At 36.1% G+C, this 26,439-nt stretch overlaps 1 protein-coding gene across 1 annotated transcript in view; it reads right to left on the bottom strand.

Annotated features, from left to right (window-relative positions):
• The window catches only part of PRR5L (proline rich 5 like), a 58,567-nt gene extending 33,069 nt beyond the window's left edge, over window positions 1-25,498 (bottom strand). Inside the window, exons 1-5 of the mRNA XM_087951251.1 lie at window positions 25,371-25,498; window positions 22,863-22,919; window positions 12,856-13,118; window positions 10,249-10,329; window positions 4,138-4,186 (exon numbers count right to left, since the gene is read on the bottom strand). Coding sequence (XP_087807377.1) covers window positions 4,138-4,186; window positions 10,249-10,329; window positions 12,856-12,974 — 249 coding nt within the window. The 5' untranslated portion in view covers window positions 12,975-13,118; window positions 22,863-22,919; window positions 25,371-25,498. The remainder of the gene's footprint in view (window positions 1-4,137; window positions 4,187-10,248; window positions 10,330-12,855; window positions 13,119-22,862; window positions 22,920-25,370) is intronic.
• Window positions 25,499-26,439: the final 941 nt, after the last annotated feature.

Raw genomic sequence — 26,439 nt, 5'->3', positions numbered from 1 at the left:
CATTAAAGATGGCTTCTCCTTCTTCATCCCAGTCCTCTTGTTCTTGTATTTTTTGGTAAGTGGAAATCGCCATTTCCAAAAAACGAAAGATAGATTCAAAGGAGCCCTTGCCTTCTTGTTTCTCTTCTTGTAGCTTTTGAAATTCCATTTGTAATTCTTGCACAGATAATGCCATTTTTTATTTTTTTTTATTTTTAAAAGAGCAACCCAAATGTTTTTAGTCTTTCAAGAAATAGTTCCCCAAAAATCCCAAAGTCACAAAGTCACAAAGCAATCCAAATCAAAACTGTTCCATTAACACTTTCTTCTTCTTCTTTTTTTTCCCCTCCTCCTGGGGTGAGATTCAATTAGACAGTTTCAAAATTATTTTTAGAAGCCTTATTGTCATTAATTTCTAATCTTATAAACTTCAAGCAGTCTTCTTCAATAGAGTCTTAGAATAAGTTTTTTTACCTCTTCCTTCCCACTTATAGCAATAAACTTTTAATTTTTAATTCCAATGTTCCAAAATCTTTTATCCCCTTGGCTTTAATTTTTAGGTTCATTTACCTTCTTTGCCCAAGCAGGTTTTCCAAATTTCCATCAGCTACTTCCGTAGGGAAGGAGAGTGAGAAAAAAAAACTTTCCCTTTCACAACTTTCTTCCGCCTCTTGCACAGTCTTTCTGGGAAACAATGTAGCAATAAAAAAGGCAATTTTCCAGGTTTTAAAGGCTCCTCTTTGTCCCGGTTCAGCCAGAGAAAAACTTTCACTTTCTTCCTCCTGCACAATCTTGTCCAGCTGCAGGCTGACTGCCGCTCCTCCGCCTTGGGAAAAGGGGGTTTTGCCAGCTGGGGAGGGGGTCTGCGACACCCCCAAACCCCTGTCCGGGTCCCCCCTGTCTTCAGCTGCCTCTACGGGGCAGCTATATCCTCCAAATCCAAATGGATCAGAGGCACCTCGGCAGCGAGCGCAGCAGGGATCGCGCGGTGTCGCGAATCCCTGCCGCTGCCGAAGCTTTGCAAACCGGAAGTCCGTGAGAGAAATTATTTTTATATGGGGTTTTTTTTGTACAAAGTTATCAGCTCCTCAAATAAGCAGTTCAGTTCAAACATAATAGCAAACTATATTTAGTCATTGTGAGCCAAAATTAAACCATGAACCAGGAATTTTAAGTAAACTATAATGACTGCAACTCCAAACTAACATTCTTTTCCCCTTATCTGCAAAAGCTTCAAACTTATATCCATTCATGCTTATAACCATATATCATGGTTTACTATTACATCATTCCACAATTTCAGTCAATTTTACTGCTTACTGAAGTCAAGTACCATCTTTTCATTAGACCTATTATATTTGTGTAAGATCTGGGTTGTGTACTTTTGTTCCCAGAGATAAGAGAAAATATTAGGGTTGATGTTCTGAATGGGCTGAATCTTAGTTCTATTGGCCAAATTCCATTATTTTATGCTGAAAAAAGAACTAATATTTCTAAACACTGGCCATTTTCACATAGAATGAACCAGAATTCTGGAGAATCCTCACTGTAATTGAGCTGCTCATATACTTGGCTCATTAATTATGTTTCATTCCTCCCAATTAATACAAGAGGTCAAACAAATCCCTTCAGCGTATTGCCTGCATCAGAAATGTTGGCTTTATCTCACTGCTTACAAGCCAGTATTATAAACCATGGTTCCTTTTTCATTTACAAATTATGGCTTATATGGAGACCAACAGCCAAAATATCTCTAGTCCAATTGATGTGCCAATACATTATTCCAGATTTATTTAACAATTCAAGCTAGAGGAATAGTGAATAAGTTGAAATTCACCAGCGTGCCATTCATCATCAGCCATGATTTTCAACAATGCTGATTTATTGCTCAGTGTTTATTCTATTATTTGTTATAGGTGACTTATTTTTGAAAAAAAAATCTAGAAGTAAGCAGAGTCTAAATTACAGCAACAAGTCATTGGGGAAATAACATTTTGTTTTTATGCCATTAGGTGCACTAGAATCAAGTACTAATGAGTGTTTGTAACCTTTAATCTGGCCAGTTAAAGTTGGCTCTCACTAATGAATCTACTAAAACATTTAGTTATTAATTTGCTATCATGACATTCACTTGACCTGAATAGGGCTGGTTTAAATTTGTGCTACAAAATGGCACACTATAAGATATTGCTTGGAATTACGATCTCCAGTTATTTTTATTTCATTACTTAGTATGCAGTAGTAAGTAGGAAGGTTATGAATTGTATAGGGTTTTTTTTCTGTTTCTGGAACAAGAAAGAATAAAATACAGTGAAATTCAGTGTGTGTGTGTGAAAACTTTGTGTCAATTGTGTGTGTGTGTGTGTGTGAAAACTTTGTGTCAATTGTGTGTGTGTATGTGTGTGTGTGAGTAAGTGTATTGCACAAACTATATAAACATAACCTTTGAGCCAATATTGCATAAGTTATTGCTGTTACAAGAAATGTATTATAATAGCGTACACTGAATTGAGGATAAAGAAGAAATTATAAGTTAGTCTTTCTTTTTAGAAATCCTTGTGGTTACTTCTGGGAAATCTAACAGGTCCCCAATATAGAGGTGGACGAAAGAAACATCCTATTCATAATTTGGTTTCAAAAGTTTCATTTTCACTAATGAGGCTGTTTTCTACAGTAATGATAGCCGTGAATTTGTGCACACATTTTTTTGGATTCTTGTAGACAACAAGACCCAAACTTTTTCTGTGGTTAAGATTAAGATCTCTGAGGGCTGTTTATCAGTTAAAAGGTACATAATAATTTCACTCTGACTCATGCATTTCCTCAACTCCAGTGTTTGAATTATTGTTGCTCTACAGACTATTCAGGCTTATTAAATGAGATTTCTGTTCATGTGTTTCAAAGACATAACATATTTTAGTGCATGCTGGAACTATGTGGATTGACAGCTATGTGGGTTAACATGCATTCCACATTTAAGTGCTAAGAATGGGTATTTGCACTGTACATCTTATGTCATTGCTTAGGTAGCTTTTTTCAAAAAGGTGGGGAAGGGCTAAGCATCATAGCATGAATCCCTAGGAACGAAAACTCATCAAAGGAAGCTATTGTCAAGAATGGTCCCTTCTCAGTGATCATTGAAGTGGACCATCTTAATCAATTTGGAGAAATGCATTATCCCTACTGTACAAGAGATCACATAAAGTATTTCCGATAAGGAAATATTAAACCGTCAGTTGAATATTTATTGAAAGGTGGAATATCTTCAAAGACTGTGATTGTGGAAACATCTTCATGATGCCTTATTATCAAATATCTTTATTATTTTTGATTTTATAATGTTCAAGGGTGCTTCAGAGTCTTTTAGGGCAGAGATCCCCAACCTTGGTTCCCTAGACTGGCACCGCTCCGCAGCATGCCAGAAACCGGTCCGCACAATAAAGCGAAGAGCCCTCCGTGGGATGCAGGCAGCACACAAAACCATGCCCCTTTTGGTCTACGGAAAAAACTCACTCCATAGAAGTGGTCCCTGGTGCCCAAAAGGTTGGGGGCCACTGCTCTAGGGGAAGCGGGTAATCTTGGATTAACAGCCATTATCTAAAAAGATCTTGAGTATATTATTTATCCCAAATGTTCATAAGGCATTGAAGCACACTTTTAAGTTTTGCAAGGAGAACGATGAAGGGAATGTGGAGAAGAGAAACATGAGTTGTGAGCATTGTAACTTAAGCAACACATACACCCATGCACTGGGGGCAAAGAGGGGGTTTTGAGGCCAGAAGCGGAGAAAATTCCCTAGCTGTAACCCTTTTTCCGAAACCCACTTTCCAGTTGTTCAAGAATTTTTTTTTAAAAAAAGCATCATTCTCATAGTATTAGCCACTTAAATGGGACGTTTTTATGTAACACAATCCTACCGTTTTAAGAAAAGAAATACTAACTTTATCAATTTGTAGTTCTGTGATAAGGTTGTTCAGCTTTGTTTTAACCTTTGCTATTATGCTATGTTGGCCAAAACAGTTTCTAGCTTTCTATTCAAAATCTAAGATCTTGCAGCTACTTAAAAAGGACAAGAAAAAGGAAAATCAGCATAAAGACTGAACCAAAAGATAGTCCAATTTCATTGCTTCATCTATCCACTTAAGAACTAAATGTTACCTGAAAATAGTCTGTGATGAAGGATCCAAGCTCGCTCTTCAACAGCTGCCTGGAAAGAAATGGATCACTTATCATGAAAATATTTCCAGAAAATAATAATAGAAAATAGATATTTACTGAACTCTAAATGCATAAGTGACTAATAAGATACTTTGAGACTTATTATGTATTGTTTAATTTTATTTCTTTCATGTTTTCCCATGACACATTTGGTAGTTGACAAAGAGTCCTAAGTTAGTGGAACACCAAACTGTTAGTCGGTATAACATTACATTACATTACATTACAAAGCCAGCTTAATTTGTTTTTAATCTGATTTATCCCACACGCATGAATCATTTAGAATCATATTCTGACAATGCATTCTTTGTAGCCAATAACTATATGAATTAGAAATACTTATTTGTATGAGACAAACTTTATAGCAAGAATTTGATCAAAAGACTTTCGTCTTCAAACTTAACTCCTGCCAAAGAAGAACAAGTTTAATTTCTAAAGAAGGTAAGATCTGATTTGATCATCTCCTGCATTCCTAGATATTATTTTTGAGTGGGCTGGAAAGCAAAGCAAAACCAAGATTTCTACTTTTTCCTGTCAGGTTAACTTGTAATGCTTTGATGTCCCATCCCACACACATTTAATGTCTAATAATCATGAAGAGACCTTTTCAAACCTTACAAAAATCTGTAAGACAAGGTTCAATCACCGTGCTAGAAGAGAAACATTTTCAGCAACATTCCAGTTCAGAAAACCCTCGTCATTTTCTGATCAATGACAAAGATTACACAGTTCCAATTTCAACAAAGCAAATCACTATAATATTGCTTTTTAAATCTGAATCTTTTCAAGCAGAATTGAGGTGTAACTGATTTTGAATATCTGAAAATAAAGGACAGGATGAACCCATGGAACATTCAAATAAACCCCATCTTACGACTTCAAAATAATAATTTAGAAATCATTTTGCAGTAGTATGTTACTACTATGACACAACCTTCCCATTACAGTTTGTCATGAAGTTGAGACTGAGACATCACTTTTCTCCTTGCTGCACCCAGTAATTTATAGTACCAACATTAATTCAATACATGAGATATGTAAGAATTCTGAATTCCTGCCCTCAATTTCCACCCCATAGTGCTTCTCAAATTATGGGCAGCCATTCTTCCACAATGTTATTTCTTTCCTCCTTTTTAAATTATCCCATTCACTGCACTAACAAATTTGCTTTCTAAGCTTATGTAAACTAAAACCACCAATTTCTTCCCTAATCCTGTATGATCAAAACCTTCCAGGCATTCGCCCAATACGTTTGCTATTCATTTTCTCACTCCAGCAATTAACCAATCCACTGAACAAACCTAATCAGGCATCCTTGCAAAGTAAGCTTTATTAAACGTAGGATTTTGTGATCTGGAGCCCAATTTAGTTAATGCATCAAGTGAACTTTAATCCACATAACAAAATTCATTTGTCTTCAAAATGAAATACACAAATTTGATGTGATGTGCCAATACATTTATCCTTCTGGAAGTTATGCTAAAAGGTGTGTAATTGGTGGTTTTGTTGACAGCTGATTGATCCAATAGAAATTTCTGCCTCTTCTACACAAGCAAGCTAGTTATATGCAATTGCTTATATACATGGAAGGCAGTTGCATAGCTAGAGAAACAAATACTGCATTTACAAAGAAAAAAAATGAATATGCTACTGTTAACAACAACTTTTCTATCCAAGCGTCTTATTTAAAGTATGCATTAAAGCAGTAAGATTTTTATCCATAAGAATGAAAGGTCTCTTCCGGTTTGAAGGGCTTCGGCAACAGACAGGAATCTGCGATCGTGCGCGGTTTCTGACTGGGCTCGCTGCTGAAGCGCCCCTAGCCGGCTGGTTTGGGGGCTAAGCCACCCCATAGAGGTGGTGAAGAAGGGGGAGACTGCCAGCAGGGTCGAGGAGAGCCGCATCTCTCCTCCTCAGCTGGTCAAACTCCCTTTCCCGAAGGCAGTAGGAGCGGTGGTCAGAAATGGCCACCTCAAAGAAGTACTCAACCGGAAAAGAACGTGCAGGAGGAAGATAAGAAGTGAAAGTTTTGGCTGACCGGGCTAAGTTGAAAAAGCAATAACTAAGGTACCCTGGAATTTAAATTTTACAAGAAATAACATCGCTCCCAAAGAAGAGTCAGAAGCAGCGAAAGAAAGTGAAAAGGGAAAGGTTTGGCTTTTTTTTTTCTTCTCTCTCCTTCCTTATATTGACATTAAGAATAAGAAATTGGAAAAATCCGCTTTGGCATCAACAGGCAATTAAGCTGAAAATATAACTAAATGCCAAAGAGACAATAAAGATTTCTGGACATTAAAAACTTTTTCTTCTATAAGCAGGAAGGGAGAGAAAAAGAATAAGGGCAGGATCTGGAAGAGGGAGGAGACTATCTGGACTTTAAAAGAATCTAAAGTAAAATTTCAATAAGACTTCTAAAAGATACATTTTAACTGAAACTTTGCAACTAAATAGTAACCCCAGGAAGAGAAAGTGGGGAAAAAAAGAAAGAGCAAAAAGAAACAGTTTGTGTGTATTTGGATTATTTGGTGACTTAGATTTTTGGCTATTATATTTGAATGACTAAAATCAATCGGGTGGTTGTTTAAATTTTTTTACAATGGCATCACTTTTCGATGAATTGAAAATGGAACTTAAAAAGTACAAAGAAGAGGCACAAGAAGGGAGGGGTTCCTTTGGCTTCATTTTTCAATTCTTAGAAATTGAGATTTGGAACTATGAGAAACAACAAGAAAAGACTGCAAAACAAGAAGACTGGGACAAAGAAGAAGACATCTTTAATGAACAAGTAACTCTATGTGGGGAAGAAAAAGGAAAGGGGGGAAAGAGGATGGAGAACTTAAGATTTAAAAAAACAACCAAAGAAAAGAAAAATAATTCAAAAAATAAGTATAATACTGGAAAACAACAGAAGAGGGGAATACAGAAGAGGGAAGTAGAGGTAGAGAGACAAAGGGGTAAAAAGGGGAGGGAGAAGAAGAGAGGGAAGAAGGAAAGGAAAAGACGTCACAAAGGTCCGGAGCAAGATATAAAGAAACAGGACCTATTTAGAGATAATGGGTAAAAATTTAACTGAAAGGGGGATTCTGTAAAGGTACATGAGATTGTGTTGTTATATTTGAAATAGAAATAACTTTAGAAAATTGGAAACAACATACGATTAGAATGAGGGATACAATGGCTAGTGTAACTTAGTGAAATGTCTGTGAATAAAGTAAATGAAATAAAATAAATGAGAAAATTGAATTAGGAAGGAATGGGAACACTTTAATTAGTCAATGTTTTATAAAATATAAGTGAAGAGGGGGGGAATTGATTATGGAAAGCTAATAATTGTTCCCATAGAGGTATGATATTTAATTGAAAAGTCACGTGAAAAATCTTAAGACTTTAATGAATTTTAATATTAATGATAGAATTGAATTGGAATGGAATGTTGTTTTAATTATATACATTTATAATTTTTTCTTTTTTATAAGAATATTGTGTAGTTTAAGAATGTACCAAACAGAATCTGAATGGAAGCTATGGTATTATATTGAGTGTTATAACTTTAGGGGAAAGATATAAAGGCGTCATACTCCAATCAGTAACTACAGGAGAAATTTTGTTTAATAAGAAAAGATAATAGACAATTGAAACAGGACAGACAAAAAATATAAATATAATGATTTGAATTGAGATGAAATAAATATAATAAAATTGAGGAAATTAAAAGAGGGGAGAAGCTATGTAGAAAATGTAAAATTGTAATAAGATATGGAATAGAATATAAAAATGAGCATGAATCTGAAATTGTGTCTCCACGAAGAAATGTAACCCGGGATTATGCTGCTTTTAAAAAGGATGTTTTAATTGTGTTTCTTTTCTTTTTGTGAAAACTCAAATAAAATTTACAAAAAAAAAAAAAAAGAATGAAAGGTCTGATTTCAGAAGAAACTTACAAAGCCATTTGTCAGAGCATGAAAAAGGGTATCTTATTGAGATGATACAAAAAGCAAAAAAAAAACAACTTTATGAAGGCTTCATTTTTATTTTCAAAAGATCTTATGGCCAAAACTGCATGCTTTAAACAGATGTTTTTAAATCAGTCACATAAATCTATGCTACTGGAGAAAATGTCAGAGCTGTTCTTAATTAATTCACTGAGTACTTAACAATCAGAAGCATGGAGGATACCAATAACCTTTTGTCAAAACATTTTAACTTTCTTGGTCTTGACAATGTTTAAACAAGTTCATGGAATTTAAAGACGAAAGTCGGGGGGAAAGGAGATCATTCTATGTGTTTATCAGATTTCAAGCTATAATCAAACTAATGTTTGTTTCCATTTCCTAGAGAAAACTCTTACCTATTGCCATGCCTTTGTTTTTGTTTTTTTGTGCCTTAAAGACATTGTTGATTCTTGATGACTACTTGGATAAGTCCCTGCGGTATTCTTGGCAAGGTTTTCAAAAACGGCTTGCCATTACCTTCTTCTTAGGGCTGAGAGAGAATGAGTGGCTCAAGGCCACCCAGCTGGCTTTGTGCTAAGACAGGGATGTCAAACTCAAGGCCTGCATGCCAAATCCGGCCCAAAATGTGCTTAGATCTGGCCCACAAAGCCATCCTGGAAACAGCGAAGGACCAGCCTGTGGTACCTCTGCCAGCAAAAATGGAGCCTGGGAGGGCCGCGTGCACCCGACATGAGTAATGTCAAGATGGCCAAGCCCACCCTGCCCATGCGCCTCTGCCCCCCTGTCCCCCCAAGTTCAAACACAATGCTGATGTGGCCCTCAATGAAATAAAGTTTGACACTTCTTTGCTAAGGCATGAAGAACTCATGGTCTCCTGTTTTCTAATCTGGTGCCTTAACCACAACACAAAACAGGCTCCATCAAGATATTAATCTTTTTTGTGCTCATACATCTGACCAGACCATTCAAATAAATTCATTGCATGATCTCTGCCTGTTTTCATTATTATTCAAATTTCTGCGACTTGCAAAGATATTTCCAATTGAACACTGAAATCTGCAACATTCTACACCTACAGCATAGTGATCTCTCTGACACACATGCTTTTTCACCTCTTCTCTTTCATATACACAAATTCAGTACCTAAATATGATTCCATCCAGATTTCGAAGAGCAGACCTACTGCATCCCACTTCCAAAACCACCAACCATCAAAGCAGATGCATCTGTAACACCTCACAACTTTTTTTTTTTAAGAAAAAGCAGAGGCATAGACCTGTCTGGGAGAAACCCTGTTCAAGGCAAGTTCTTTTCTATTATGCCACTTATTTAGAGCATAACCTTACAAAACAAGCAGCATTCATGCAGCACCTCACTCAACTCAACCAACTCAGAGAAAATCAAACAGAACCTTTCTCACCCTCAATTAAATCTTTGCCCCAGAAAGTGCAACTTACTCATTTCTCACCCCACATATATTATATAGTGACAGGGAAAGAAAACCCCTCAAACTCCTTGCAGAAATTCAAGAGAAAACCATCTCAGTCCTGCTTACATGCAAATGGCCCCATCACATAGCATCATGGCTCTGTCTGCTAAGAATACAAAGCACATATATCTACCACAGCAGCAGCCCAGCCAACCACCAATAAGCCATTCTTACGGGTGATAAGTTTCCCAGTCCTGAGTTCCTTTAATATTATGATGACAGAGGGAAGCTGAAAAAATACCCTTTTTGATAGCCACTTCTTAACTATGATTGTAGCATGTAAAGAATTTGCTGGAGGAGGAACTGGGCAAAATTCTGATTTCTACCATCCATTACTGCCACTGCTACTATGAGAAATCACCTGGTAACAAGAAGAATAAGGACCTAAACCCATTCTCCTGCTTCCCATTGATATATTATCTTTTTTTACTCTTGTGAATTTCTGCACTGCTTTAGCATCATAAAAAGAGTTCATAGTTCAGTCTCCTTTACTGTGCCAATAAAAGAAGAGTCCAATGCACAAGCTACTGCCACAGTACAACGCTTTCAGAATTACTTTTGCTCCAACATGTGAAGGCTGTTGAATCCAGTTCAGTTAAATCCACATACCTGACATTTTCATTGAGGATGTAGAGTTCATTGTTTTGCAAGCCTCCTCCTTTGAACACATTGATCACTGCTGTTTGAACACTGCCAAACAGAAGGAGAAGGTTAGGGCAGTCATAAATAATGAATGTCATCGCCTGATTTACACAAAGCAATGAAACTGCAGTCAAGAACCGTGTAAATATATCAGTGAGTAGAAAAGGAGATTAACTGCCCTTAAATGACTTCTGCATTCCACCCCCCCATGGAATCATTAGGCTCCTTTGCCCACGGCTGTGGAGAGAAATATAATTATACAGATATCAAGAAACTAATACAAGCAGGTGCTAGCCAAAATTAAATGCACCGCTGTTTCTTTCTGCCCTTATGCAGCTCTTATTCAGAGCACTGCCATGAGTATTGCATCATCTTCTTTGGAAACTAAAATCAACTCTGGAAATTTTGGCCGTTGTGTATTCTGACTTCTCCAAGCATACACAAAGGCCAGAAATTAAAACACAGTTTGCTTCACTGCATGCCACAAAAGAATACATTCTTATAAAAGAAAGAAAAAAGAGACAGAGTGTTATGTATGTTTCACAAGATGCAAAAACTTATCTCTGCAGAACTGCATGGCCAAATCACTGTGGAACAGTCTCTGAATTAACCCAGGATTTCCCTCCCATAAAAATAAATGAAAAAATGTTTACCGAGGTAACAGAATTCAAGAAAATAAGGACATTTTTGCTAGTTTCTTCACTAATCCAGTTATCTATAAATATATTTCTACAAACTATCCACTTTCAAGCCAATTACAGTTCTCACTAGGACTGTGTGGTGTGGAGTTGAGGGGGAGATGAAAGCACAATCAATCACTGCTGTCTGCAACAATTTGTAAATGCTCTCTGCACCATTAACTGCAGGCATTTAAATAGGACTGTGCTTCTAGTCACTGATCTCATGATAATTCACATAGAGGTAGTCCTCAACTTACAGTAGTTTAATAGGTACATTTATGATAGCTTGGCAAATGGTCATGCTGTCCCCCTTCCCATGCAGTCATATGATTGCATTTCAGGCTTTTGGTAATATGTTTGCATTTACAAACATGTCAATTGTCTTGTCATGTGATTGCCATTTGCAATTTTCTCTGTTGGCTTCCCCAGAAAGTCAATGGGAAAGCCAGCAGGGAAGGATATGCAGGGGAGGATGGAGGATTTTAGGTTCGTTCCCCCAGTACACCCTTCCTTCCATACACTGAGGCAAAATCCATGCATTCACCGGAGGAACAAATCTCACATCTGGCAAAAAAAAGCCAGCAAATGCCATTGTTCTCAAGATCATTTGGAAGGTCCCTTCTCCAAACTGGGAATTTTGGAGAGGGAGCCTTCTGAACTAGGAGTCTCCAACCTTAGCGTTTGCTGGCTGAGGAATTCTGGGAGTTAAAGTCCGCAAGTCGTAAAGTTGCCAAGTTGGAGACCTCCTGTTCTGAACCATCACAAGAATGGGGTCCACTTGCAGGATGGAGCAAGTGACCTCAGTAATCAGCAGCTGCAGAATGCAAAAGTAAATGGACCTGGGCATGGTGGGGTAGTGAGAGTGCCTGGCTCTCCCAGTGTAGTGGGAGGTCCAAGCCCTTTCCCCAGCATTCTATTTAACAACCTGCAAAGATGCTTAACAATCACAACTGGAAGAACTAGGACTGTGGTCATTGAATGAAATGATACCTTGCTTAATGACCATTTTATTTAATGACTAAGATTCTGGGCCCAATTGTAATTCCATAAGTAGATGTTGTACAGCATAGAATCACTGTTTGATACAATGAGAAATGTCCTTGAGGGAGCTCGCTTTTTTCCCTCTCTAACCACTACATTGATAACCATTACATCTGAATCAACAAACTATGTTTGGAATTATTTCTTCTTGCAGAATTTTAAACCATAATTTGACAAGTTAATCAACCAATAAAAGTAGAATGAACTGTAGCCATCAAATCATCTTCAATACATACTCCAATACATTTTTTGTAACTTTAAAATCTTTAAAATCACGTAGACACACCTACACAGAACTCTCTCTAGTGTGAAAAAAAATCCCTGTAAGGATATTGTCAAGTTCTCACAACATCTTATCTCACAAAAATAGATTGATTACTCAGTCACTCCTTTGAGGCATTTGTGAAAACTTTAAACCACATTTAATCCAATATCTTTTCCTTTGCACACCAACTTAGAAAAATGTTCCACTCCCACAAGATACATACAATTGGTGAGATATCCACTGAATTGCACAGATAGTTTGTGAACTCAAAGACACAGAGAAATCCAGTAATGGGGAAGAAGAGTATTATAAGGATAAAAGGGCTCTGAAATATTCTGGGTACAAGAGGAAAATGTTTATTGAGTACACACATCATCCCTGTGGACAATTCCAATTCCTAAATGCCAAATTCCATATTCTTTTTCCAGAATATGCTGGAGCTACAATGTACAACCACATCATCCCTGAAAGATACCTCCTGCTTTAAAGAACTATCATATGAGAGACCCTGCACAATCTGAAGCAACTTTTTACCCTCTAACTCCAAAACTCAAGACATTAGCTATACATTGACTGGATGTTTCTCACCTGTTCCAGGCAGAGTTAGATCTGAACTGCAGAGATTGTCGAGCTGCCAGGAATCGTGGCAAATCACTCAGCACTGGGGAGCTCATGAAACGTGGCCGGGGTTTTCGGAATGAGCCCATCTTCTAAAATTGGAAAGCTTGAGCTACGATGGAGTCCACGTCATCAGTTTAGACGGAAGGGGATGAGGAAAAGGATTTGCATGAGGATATTGACGTTAACTGGCTTGGAAGATGCTTCTGTTTCCTCAGGAATCAGAATTCAGCCTGTCAAAAGTGAAAACAACAAAGACAAATTGAAGTTTGAACATATTATACAAACTACAGTATATAACAGACTGGTCGTAATGCAAGCTCACTTGGCTTCTGTTGCATCAAAATAAACTCCCTCTTCCCTTCCCATCACCACTATTCTGAGATTGTTTAATTAATTGTAAAAAAAAAACCTCCTCTTTCATTTTAACTTCATCCTTAAGAGACGTTGGTTTTTTTTTTTTTGATGTTAATATGCCAGTATTTAGAATCCTTTGGAAAAAGAAAGAAGACTGGCTTAGAAACCCATGTTTGTAATAAGTGTCTAGAAATCAGGGCATATAAAAAGAAAGGAAGTAAGGAAGAGGAATGCTGTATCTATCTATTTATCTATCTACCTACCTACCTACTTATATAAAACAAGCTATGCCATTTATTTTGTTCAAAAGGTTTTATCCAGACTGAATGTAGCTACCTCTTAAGGATTTTTTACACTGCAACATGCTTAACCACCTAAGTACTGACAGTACAACCTATCCTGTTAGGAAAAATCCCACATTATTTAAGGAACACTGAGAAAAGCAGGCCCAGGCCTTTCATTAAGGCCCCTCTGGATCTAATGAAGAATTGCTGAAAATAGTCAAAGGCGCAGAATTCTTCTCTTACTGTAAAGCAATGTTGCAATCTATTCCTTGTGAAATCACTACATATCAATGAGTAAGATTGAAGTTGGTAATACTATACCAAGCTTTTGGATCATTACCAGTGGAAATTTCCTTTACAATTTAGACAATGCCACTCCCACTTGCTAGGACTGTCACTATGCCAAAGGGGATTTGGGTCACCCAAACTGGTTTTGTTTTGACTTTAAATGTAGTTCTGGGGTCAAAGCTAGACAATGGAAATTTTAGGTCTGTACATCTTTTTAATAATAAGTGGTAGACAGGAACTTAGAAGGCAGTTCCAAAATTGTCTGAGCTGTCATATAAAATAGTATAGTAAAGATCATGGGCTGAAATTTCTGATTCACATCTTAAGCTTATAAGAAGCTTGTTTCAACCACAGTTTCTATCCATTAACCTCACCTTACAATATATGGATAATACTGCATCTTACTTCAAATACATAATACATAATCAAGCATAATAATAATGAGTACAATTGGAAGGTTTTATATTTCTACAGAATTTTCATCTTGTCAAACATGCAATTTATATTCCAGAATCAGGATGAGAGTGAGCACAAATAAAAGAGAAGTTAGTGGATCATGATCAACCCAAAATCCATTTCTTTTTCTAAATATGACTAAACTTCGGTCTAACCCAAAGACTGTCAATATTTGTTTATTCATGTCAGAAGCATCACAATTAATATAAGGCATACTGTATGATATAAAACTTAAAATATAAAATAAAGATTAAAATATGTGCAAGTTAAACAGATGTCGCCCAGAAACTAGCAACATTAATTGCATTCTGTTGCATTGCCATGAGGTCCTCAAATTTACACTGATCAGGACAGAAAGAACATATGTGTTGTTGTCTGCATGTCACCACAATCATACAGGGCAAAAGCTACCAGAGAGTCCCATTCATTCAGAGTGTTTCTGGGTCTTGTTGTACCCATGTGCAGCCTGTTCAATGATTTCTGTACTTCCCAGCTTTCTTCAGTCTTTACAAAGACTGTAGATCAAAATACTAGTGATTATTACAATAAGTTAAATTTTTATTTTATTTTGATATTTTATATAGCTGCCTATTCGCACATAGTGACTCTAGGTGGCTTACAGATAATAAAACAACGTAGAAAAATTAAAATAATAAAAAGTAAAATAACAAAATAATAATAAAATAAAAAACCCACCCTCCCCTCAGTGACAACACACACTCAAATCAACCATTTAATGGGCTCCATCCCATTCTGGCTTCCCCACCCCCACTGGCAAAACTTCAGAGCTATCTGAAACAGTGCTGGGGTCAGTCTAATTTCTAGAAGGATGATGTTCCAGGAGGAGGGAGCCACTATGGAGAAGGCCCTTCTTCTGGGTCCTGCCAGATGTACCTCCTTATGGGACAGAACCTGCAACATTCCTTGCTTCCCCGCTCTAGTGGGTAAGGTGGATGTGACCGGCAAGAAATGGTCCCTCAAATAACCTAAGGAATTTATACTAGATAAATTCCTTTTTAAAAACTGTCTCAGATAAGCTTTTCTTCTCTAGAAACACAGCAAAGATTCTTAAAACAAAGAGGCTAATCCAATAAAGTGCTGGCTCTAGATCTGCTTAAATTCTCTTCAATAAATTCTACTTTCATTGGGTAGAAAATGTCCTTCCCTTAGATAGCCAACTTCATCCTGATAGAAACACTTAACTGTATAGCATGTTTAGTACTGTAAAAGTAAATACTTGGCAAAGAAAAAGGTGCAAGTGTTCCTATAGACTTGTTAAATTACAACTGAAGTTTGAAATGAACAATATATTATTCTAAAGGCAAACTAGGCATCAGAGTCTTGGGTTAATTCAGGGATAGGCATTCAGCTCTCAAATCTATTTTATGTCCTCCCCAGATCCCCTTCACACATGGTTTCACAAAATTTAGAAAAAATAATTTATAATCCATTAGCAATAATAACTTAACTTACAGCTTTTTATTATTATTTTACAACTAAAATCCCTACATTCATCCTACATCAAAAATAGGGGGGAAAATACAAAAATGCACAATTCTGGTTACATCTATATCTGTAACACAAGCTTGCTCAACTATGAATCTCACCACTATATAAAAATATTAAATGCCAGCCCAGCCTCCCTTAATTAAACAGCAATATAGAACTTGATTGGTCATTGGCACAGCGGTACACAATTATGCCTTGCTTCTTCAAGCACAACTGCAGTCAAATTCTCCCTCTCAGCACATCAGTTCAGGAAAAATTTTCCCCATTGCTAGTTTTTCCCCTCCTATAATTAATCACTGCAAAAAGAAAAAGTTAAGCTTATGTATATGTCATGAAATTATCTTTTACTATATATAAAAATAAAGGATAAAGATCCTTAAGTACATTTGTACCAGTTGTAACAATTCCCACAATTTTTACTTACAGGTAATCCTCAACTTTTGACTACAAGTTGTGCCCAAAATTTCTGTTGCTAAGCCAGATAGTTGTTAAGTGAATGAGGCCCAATTTTACAACCTTTCTTGCCACAGTTGTTAAGTGAATCACTGCAGTTGTTAAGTTAGTTACATGGTTGTGAAATAAACCTGGCTTCCTCATTGACTTGCTGGAAGGTGGAAAAACACGATCACATGACCTCAGGACACTGCAACCATCATCAATACGACTGAGTTGCCAAGCATCTGAATTCTGATCAGGTGACCATGGGGATGCCGCAACAGTCGTAAGTATGAAAAGAGGTCATAAGTCACTTTTTCAGTGCTGTTGTAACTTTGAATGGTCACTAAATGAGCTGTTGTAAGTCGAGAACTACCTGTACTTAGTTGTTTCTTTTTTCATGCAGGATAACCTTGCCTCACAACCAGTTGCTTAGCCACTGTTCAAAGGTATGATGAACTCAAAAAAAAGAAAAAATACTTATAAGCCATTCCTGAAGTTATGACTGCTTCATTAGCCATAGGGTCACATAATTGCATTTTTAGTGTTGGCAACCAGCTCACATTTATGACTAACTGCAGTAATCTGGGGTCATGCGATTGTAATTTGTGACTTTTTTTGCCATTTTCTAGCAAAAAAGCTCGTTTGATAAATTGGATTAGGATTTATGACCATATGAATCACTTAATTGTCATAAAATTGAGTATACTGTGGGGCAACCCCACTTAGATCTAAAATGACTTATGATCAAAATGTCAGGCTCAATTTTGGTCACAAGTCAAGGACTACCTATGCACTTTACCTTTTCTCTACTATCAATTATAGCAGTATTTATTTGTAGGCAAGTTTTTCTTTAGGAATTTACAAGACTCAAATTCTAGAGCATTCAGCTTCAGAATATTTATGACAGTCTTTCACAACCTATTCAGCTTTGGTAATAAACATGCTTAGGTGTACACCAACAACATGTGAAAATGGTACGATATTGTGTGCAATGAAGATCTGACTGTTAAATATTTCCTGAGGGTATGGACAAAGTGTAAACATCAAGGGCAGAAAGTTAAAAAAATTGTTGGAGGCCATAGAAAACCAACTTAAACGTACAGTTACCTCAAAATAAGACCAGCGGAGGGAGGGAGGGAGGGAGGGAGGGAGGGAGGAAGGAAGGAAGGAAGGAAGGAAGGAAGGAAGGAAGGAAGGAAGGAAGGAAGATTTAAATAGTTGCAGAGCTGAAGTACAAGGGCAGACAAAATTCCCCCAAGCTTTCTTTTCTCCCACCTTCAAGTTTGTTTGTTTAATATTTCACACTGCTATACCCTTTCATGTTCCTAAAGGAGGGATTCTGGGTGATATATAGTAAAACACTGAATAAAACATGGGAATATAAAAACATTATATAAAAGATTAAAATTTAAGAGTTAAAATTTAAACTTTAGGTAGGCAAGAATCCTTTGGGCTTCCTACCCAAGGCTGTGTGTTTCAGAAGGCCAGAAGGCCAGGGGCCTTCCTCACCTCTGAGAGAGAATATTCAACCAGATGTTTTAAACAGGTAGTTCTCGACTTACGACCACAATTGTACCCAAAATTTATGTTGCTAAGCGAGAAATTTGTTAAGTGAGTTTTGCTCCATTTTACGATCCTTCTTGCCACACAGTTGTTAAGCAAATCACTGCAGTTGTTAGTCACATGGTTGTTAAGTGAATCTCGCTTCCCCATTGACTTTGCTTGTCCGAAGGTCACAAAAGGCGATCGCGTGACTCTGGGATGCTGCAAACGTCGTAAGTATGAACCAGTTGCCAAGCATCTGAATTTTGATCACATGATCATATGGATACTGCAAAGGTTGTAACTATGAAAAATGGTCATAGGTCGCTTTTTTCAATGCCGTTGTAACTTTGAATGGTCACTAAATGAACTGTTGTAAGTCGAGGACTATCAGTGTTTAACTGAGTAAAATGGCATAAAACAAAGACAAAGAAGAAGAGAAAGAAATGAAGGTGGACTTAACAGATGGGCAAAATCACCACCCATCTTGTCAGCTTTTTACCTAAACATACATCACATTCATACTCACTCCCTCTCAAGCTTTGATTGCCTGTTTCTTTTCCTAGGTACAAATGTGAGTGAAGAAGACCCTGAGAAGAACTATTTATTTCAGCTTCTTGAAACAGCAACTGCCCAAGTAAGGATTTCATAGAAAGTCTGGAAGACCAAGCTCAACCTCCAGGTCAGAGTTTCCCCATCTCTAGTACAAATCATCCTGCAACAGTATTGAGGTTCAAAACAAGGAAATTCCAAATCACTCATAAGCCTGTGTTATCCTGAAAGCAAGGGAAATACAACTAGAAGGTTCAACTAAGTTCAGAAGAACTGGATGGATGATGAAATTTTTATTTCTCACTCAGAATGCTAGAATTATAAATAACATGGTTTCCTGGGTGGAAGGCTTTGATTTGGGGTGGATAGCGTGATAGTGGTTTTGATGTTTTTCATCAATACAGATCCTGTTACAGGAAGGCTTATCTTTTTTCACTGATATACACAGAGCATTAATCAAGACCACATTATTATTTTTGTAGATCTTAGGCACTTTTGCTGTTGTAGATCCTCCTTCCATGAAAATAAAAGTATTAAAAATATTTTGCATCATATCCAATATTTATTTTTTTTACAGAGAAATTGGGAACAGTAAATAATATATGCATTTTTGTAATAATAATTAACCCACAACAAGTGATTGTTTGTCCCAAATCATCAAAGTTACTAAATTTTAGTATTCACATTGTGCCTATAGGTTAAAAAGAAGATAATTGGTTTGATGTTCTAAGTGTTTGTGTTTCTTGGTGGTTTTTTTCATTAAAAGGCCTGGGAATAAATTATTTATTAAAATAACTAAAAATAACTTCTATTTCATTTTTTCTTTCTCATTTAAAAAGTGAGTACAATATTTTCATGAGCCTTAGGCCTATTGTGCCTAATGAGTAAGTCAGTCATAGCACTATATTTTATTTAAAAAGCTTCAGAAGGAAAACACATAATTTACATCTGATCATCAGCAAATCAGAAAACAAACTGTCCAATAACATACTTTTTATTGCTATTTTTCAAATAGTTCATCTCCTTACATTTGGAACAGATATAAATAAATCAGTTACTGAAAATGGATATTTTTACTTAAACCAAACAGCTTATTGCAAGCTTTTGAATAATTTGTCCAAATCTAGAAATTACACTTACTTCTCCTTAAAGAAAATCTTGTTTACACTGCCATTACAACAATAAAACAACTAGTTTATTCAGTAAACAATGTTAAATCAGACTGACCATAAAAGTAAGATCAAACAAAACATATATTTTATTACAGCTAACCAGAACATGCTGCCTAATAATGCAGTTATTTCCAAGGTAAGAAACCCAAAGGGGCAGAATTCTAAAATGAAAACTAAATTGAAGATTAGAGGCAGAACTAAATCAAATTTCACAGAGCGTTACATTTGCTGCAGACAAGGAATTTCCCAAGGCTAGACCTTATGCTGAGAAAGGAAAGCAATCTTTTTTTTTTCTTTCTGACACATCGTTTCCTATCTAGTCCTGATAAGAAATTCTCCTTCTCTTAACAAATTACCAAGACTTTATTACCTACATTTCAAATTTAGAACAGTGTCACTGTGCTAGTTATTCTCAGATGTAATCTGGATTAAGACAAAGAAACTGCCCTTGTTAGATCTGGGATCTCAGCTGAGAGTCAGCAGTTGCAACCTATATTAATAACAGAGACACAGAGATAAAGGGTTCATAGCAACCAAAGAAATATTAGTTTTCCTCACACAGCAAATTTGTTTTCCAGTATCATCCCAAAATATACCAATAAAACATGCTTGCAATATTGCAATATAATTTGGTATGATGAAGAGGGAGAGGGCAGTCATATGTCTCACTACCAATTTGAAGGTTCTGGTTAATTCTTAGTGGAAAGCGGAGTCATGTTTCAAATGTTGCTAAAATATATAAACATTTAATGTATTTCATAAAGGCAAGTATTTGCTATTTCAAAAAGTTCACAACACTAATCTTTTCCGGACCCTAAAACAATGCAGGCAGACCCAGTCAGTGCTTGGATGAGACACATCCAGGAAAACTCAGGGCTGTAAATAAGGATGGGAAGTTAAAAAAAACCCATTCTATAAAATGAAGCACTTCCATCCATGAAGTTTTTTTAACTTTTTAAAATACCATAGATGAAATCCTTTAGGAGGATAGTTTTGTAATACGGCTGACCAGTGGTGTCCACAGGAGCTCAAGCGTTCCTCAGAAAGGTAGAAGAGTTGCAACATCACACTGCAAGCTCCTCCCCTTTTATGCATGCATGCATGCAAGTTACAACACATTTAGGAAAGTAGTGGGCATACACTGCAACATTGTTTTGTCAGTACGCCTGGGGATTCCTCTGCTACTAAAAATGCTAGGACAAATTTGCAAATAAAGGCTCAAGGAGTATTGGCCTACAAATAATTCTAAAAAAATGATGATCCTGAATATTTTAATGATACGCCTGGACCTTATTACTTTTATCAAGATTTCACTAATTCAGACTTCAAATGCTAAGGAATTAATCCCTATTATGTTGATGTAATTTACTTATTAGAGGTTGAGTATATATTGTAAATCCTCTTCTCATTTAAAAACAGTTTTCTTTTAATCTTCTGGCCACCTGCTCTTGATTTTTAACCAGCTAGGTGATTATTTCACTTTTCTTTTGCCTGTGGATTGTCCTTCTGCCAAATAATATTCAAAAAGGTTTTAAAGCTATGAGAAGTCATTTAAAAAAAATACTAAAAAATATTAATCAACACTATGGGTTGTAAAATTAAAGATAAATTCTTTCTATCCATTTAGCAGTCAAGAAGCTACAACCTGCTGCTTGCTTCCTTTCCAAATCTAGTCCATCTTTTACTGCTGATATGATTATAAAAATTCTTGTTTATAGGTACAGATGATACTTTCCAGTCTCCAATTACATGTTGATAAAAATGTAAGTTTAAAAATGTACTTTTTCATGTGAGTTCATGGAGCAAATATGAGAAGATTTAAACATTTATTATCAATCATTGCTCATCAGCCCTCCCAGGTAAGCCTGACAAGAAACATGACCAAGTGAGCTAAGTCTACTGTACTTTATTATACAGCTACATTAACAGAATTTTGCAAATCTGAAAAAATCCTGCCACTACTTTTAACAGACTGATCAATTAGTGCAGGTCCTTCCTAAATTTCTTTTTCCATTAAGAACAAGAGGCTCTTCCCTCTGGTCTGATTGTTTCCCAGACAGCATATTTTCTCCTTGTCCCTCAAGGTCATTCCCACATACCATTACACTTCTATACATCACTATGTACATGAAGTCATTTCCATCTGTTCCAAGAATAATGTGTATATTGCCAAGCTTTGTTTTTTATTTTCTCCTCATGCTCAAAGGATATTTCTGGGCAAATTTTCTAGTTACAAAAAAAGAAAGCAAAAGAGCAAAGAGATCTGAATTGATCATTATATGCACCCACTGAATTCAGGAAAAAGACTCAAAATGACTCTACTATAGTTTACACATAATTCAAAAATGAACTAGCTTACTCTGCAGATGACTGCTACTTGAGAAACAGAACGGTGTTGTTGTTGTTTTTTAACGGTGTTTCATATTTTTTTTAAAGGAACAACCTGATTTTTATAGCTATATGGGATATCTGAAAACTCAAATCATTAACACTTTCTTTGTAATGCTATAGAAATGGCTTCTGTTGCCTTCATCTTTTAATTTCTCATCTAATTTGCAGCTTTTATTTTTTCCAAAGACCTGACCTGACCCTACTCAACTGTGAAGTCCATAAAAGGTTGCCTTGCTTCTTATTAAAAGATTCATAATATATGACACCACCTGACGAGTACATTTGTATAAAGATGCATACCTGAAACCATTTTGGAACTGATTTTATGAAACAATATACTATAGATTTCAATGCATACAAACCATTTGCATTAACCTTTGCTTGTGAGACAGAATATGCTAAACAAGATTCTCTCCATCAACAAAAATGCAAGTTTATTGTGTAATTAATGATATGCTGCCCTTACAGGTCACCAGGTCTACCAAATGCCAAACTTCCTTTAAAATTGGATCTAGGTTCAGCTTTGCATTGTCTTCACTGGATATGGTTAGTGCATAAATGAAAAGGGGAAAAGTATTTCTGGACTCAGCAGATAAAAATACAAAGCATATCTCCATCCAGGCTAGCAGACTATTTATTTAATCCAATTTTGAGACCAACTGACTCCTTGATAACCAAGAGTGGTTTACACATTCATTCATTCATCTTATATACCATCCTTTTCACAAAGAGCAACTCCAGGCAGCTTACAGACATTGAATCAAATGCAATATAAAACTTTAAAACAATAAGTAAGAATCTTAGATTTAACAATGAATTAAAATAAAACTAACAGGATAGAGAGGGAGGGAAACAAAGGAAGGAATGGAGTACTATGTACTCCGTTAACCACCTCCAAAGTGCCACAGCACCATTGGGACCAGATGCTAATTGGCACAGCCATGACTTCAAGGCATTTTGGAAAGCCAAGAGTGGATGCAGATCTTACCTTGAGGGCAAGATTTTCCACAGCGCAGGAACCACAACAAAAGGCTCTTCTTCTGGACTGCGCCGAAAAAAAGTAAGAGAAAGCAACCAACCAGAATGTTAAACCAGATTAAACTGCATTAAACCATACCAGGATCCACAGCCAATCCATCCCATGTCTTGGGAGAACCACCAAGTTTTTAGCAATGTTCAAATGTTATAAGGCTGAGAGCTGCATAGACTTTTAAAGTCCCAACACCATCTCCATCATAACTATATGAAGTTTGTTTGCACTCATCCAGGCCACCACTATCAGCCTCTTCTGACTAGAAAAAGAAACACCTGTCTCCTAAACAAATTAGTAATGCTCTGATGAGCATCTGTCCTGGAATAATATTTTAATCTTTAATCACTATTATCATTTGTAGTACCAAAAGTCATCCAATGTTTTTTATTGTTGTTCATCCCGATCCCACTACCAGTCAGTCTCACAAGAGGTTCGGGAATGTCTTCATAACTCATTGTAACATTTTAGGAGGAGCCTTAATGCAATAGATTACACAGACTGTCTAAATCATAATAGCCAAAGTTTTCCTGTACAGCAAACGTGCAGCGTTTAATAGGCCATGCAACTATATATTTAGTTCTAGTCTTCAGCTATGGTAAGGATATTAATAAAGTTTAATTTAAATGTCAGTTGATTTATACATTCTCTATTTATAAAGGATCATTAAGGTTTTTAAGTACAGGTGGATTTCGGAAGTGCAGAAACATGGATGTTTGTTATAATCTATCCCATGTTATTTTCAAGTGCACTGCAATCCACAATTGCATTCTTTAAGCAGCAGTCTACTGGATTAGTAACAATATTTCTCTAGCAGCCATCAAATTTAAGTACAATTTCTACCAGTCTTACTATTTTACCCCAAGATATGTAAACAGGGTGGGGTTTACAAAGCATGCAAAATTATTTTTGATTTGGCTTAGCCACTGCTTATACATCATGGTTCACTCATGATTTAGCACTGAGAGAACCCATGCAATTTTAGATTAATAAGCACAGCTAAACCTGGTCTTACTGCATAGTACAAATGAACCTTGCTAAATAATGTGACGTGCTTTAGAGGAACAATCACTAATACAGCTCTATCGCTCTTTTTTTATAAAATTTTCCAGTAAACTTTTCTTCAAAATGTTATTTTCTTAACTAAAGAGAGTGCAGTGGTAAATTGTAGGGTTCTAATCCAAACTCTTAAAACACGACATTAAGTATTGTTATACCCAATACAAAATGCTTCCCAAAATTGTTTCCAAGAAGTTGGTGTTTTCTATGCATGCTGAGCTACCATCATCCCTCATTGCTTATGCTTTAAATGTAACTTGGATAACTGAAACTATTTTTTTAAAAATCAGCTGCTAAAGTGGTCACTCAGTATTCCCACATCAATTACTTTATCTGGAATAGCCAAAACCTACATTTTTTTTAATGTTTAATATCTTTACTTTTCTTAACCAACAAGAAAATAAAATTAAAAATACAAACTGAAGTTACAAACAAAATCTTATATTTTATACTTACCGGTATAAAAGTTACTTGTTTACCAACGAATTGAATACTATAAGCAAAATAAGATTGTGAGATACCACAAAATCTCTACCATAGTGACACATATTGCTACATCCTTTGATTAGAAAATATTGCCTTTTCCAAAACAGATACATCACACATTTCCAGCAAACATTCCTTGACATCTGGAATAATATCACTTTTCCAATTTAATACAATAATTGATACAATTACAATTCCTTCTAAAAAGTCAAATTCCAAAGCTTTGGTATAAAATTCAACATTGCATGCACATTTTTAACATTTTATTTTTTTTTGCCATAAATCTACAAATATACATTAATACACAATCCCAAAAAGTTATTCAATTATCATATGACCATATAATATGATCAATGACTTCAATTTTTTTTACACTTCCAGCATAAAAAAAAACATTTCTACCCTTTCAAATATATTACTTTGGGAGTCCAATATAACCTAAATATTATTTTTGATTAATTAACTTCAGTAATTTCAATGCATTTAGAAAGCATCCATTTGGGAAAGGCTGCCCTGGAGACTGTACTTACAATAATTGCCTAAATAATTATCATATTCAAAATTATATATTACCTCTTAATAACTCTTAGTTATTAATCCACATTGTATTTATGGTATCTTCTATCCTACAAAACATATACTCTGTGTACTTCTTTATGTAGATATCCCACTGAGTTCAATGTGTCTCATTCTGGGTAAGTAGATACAAGATTGCAACATTCGCTTCAATGGGAAAATTCAAATCTGTAACTTTATTTTGAAAATATTTATTGCTGCTAAAATAACCTAATTTTAAAGACAAGTTGAATGTAAAAAAGTTCTTTCCTCTGCATATTAAGCTAGAAACTTTTTCAAAGATTAACTTTTTAAAAAAGTCATTCACACAAAAATGTCACAAATCAAGATATTCTCAACACTCACCTTTAAAGTAATGGAAATGCTGCTCCCTTCCTTTGTGGTATACTGAGAAGCAAACCTCTGCCCTTTAAGGGATCTGAGCTAACTGTGGCAAAAACATTGAACTGCAAGAGGGACGAGGCAGAAGGAGGAAGCTCCTCCCACTTCACTAACCCACCAGAAGCAGGATATCTGCTAGCAGCCACAAGGAGAAGAACATTTCAATTGGCTGGACTTCCAAACAAGGTGAATGCTACAAGAGGCACCTATAAACTCAGCATTCTATGACCCTGGATAGGCTTATGATATTCAAGAAATAATTTATATCAACAGAAAAGGAAGCTGCATTGGAAAGGGTAAAAGACAAACTGAACAATCACTGTCTGAATGCAAATGGGTTTCTTCCCTCCCACAGGTGAAGCAACCAGGCAACAGTAAAGTTTTTCCATCACATATTTGTACAACAAGGAGTTTCACCTGTTCAAGTATATAAAGATGCACTCAAGGATAACTGAGGATATCTGGGATCTACTGCTGCTAATCAGGGCATTCTATTAGGAAGTTCATAGATTGGAAGGCTTTTGAGGTCATCTAATCCAACCTCCTGCTCAAGTAGGAAACCCTATACAATTTCAAATAAATGGTGGTCCAATCTCTTCTTAAAAACCTCCAGTGACAAACCATTCACAACTTCTGAAGGCAAACAGTTCCACTGGTTAATTGTTCTGTCAGGAAATTTCTACTTAGTTCCCGGTTGCTTCTCTTCTTGATTAATTTCCATTGATTGCTTCTTGTCTTGCCTTTTTTGCTTTTAAAATTGGTTGACCCTCTCTTCTTTGTGGCAGGACCTCAGATATTGAAATATTGCTATCATGTCATCCCTAGTCCTTCTTTTCATTAAATACAGACATATCCAATTCCTGCAATCATTCTTCATGGTTTAGCTTCTAGCCTCCTAATCATCTATGTTTGTTTGCTTTCTCTGCAATTAGTCTCTACCTTTGCATTTGGTTTTTATTGCTTAAGTGTAAAATGTTACTTTTCTCTCCATTCATTTCGTTAGATAGGGCCCAGTGTTAAAGTCTGTTGAGAT

This window comes from Notechis scutatus, chromosome 1 (genome assembly GCF_049901735.1).
Source record: "Notechis scutatus isolate UNSWTSFEM ecotype Mainland chromosome 1, rNotScu1.2, whole genome shotgun sequence".
Taxonomy (NCBI): domain Eukaryota; kingdom Metazoa; phylum Chordata; class Lepidosauria; order Squamata; family Elapidae; genus Notechis; species Notechis scutatus.
This window is presented reverse-complemented; position numbering and strand designations above follow the sequence as displayed.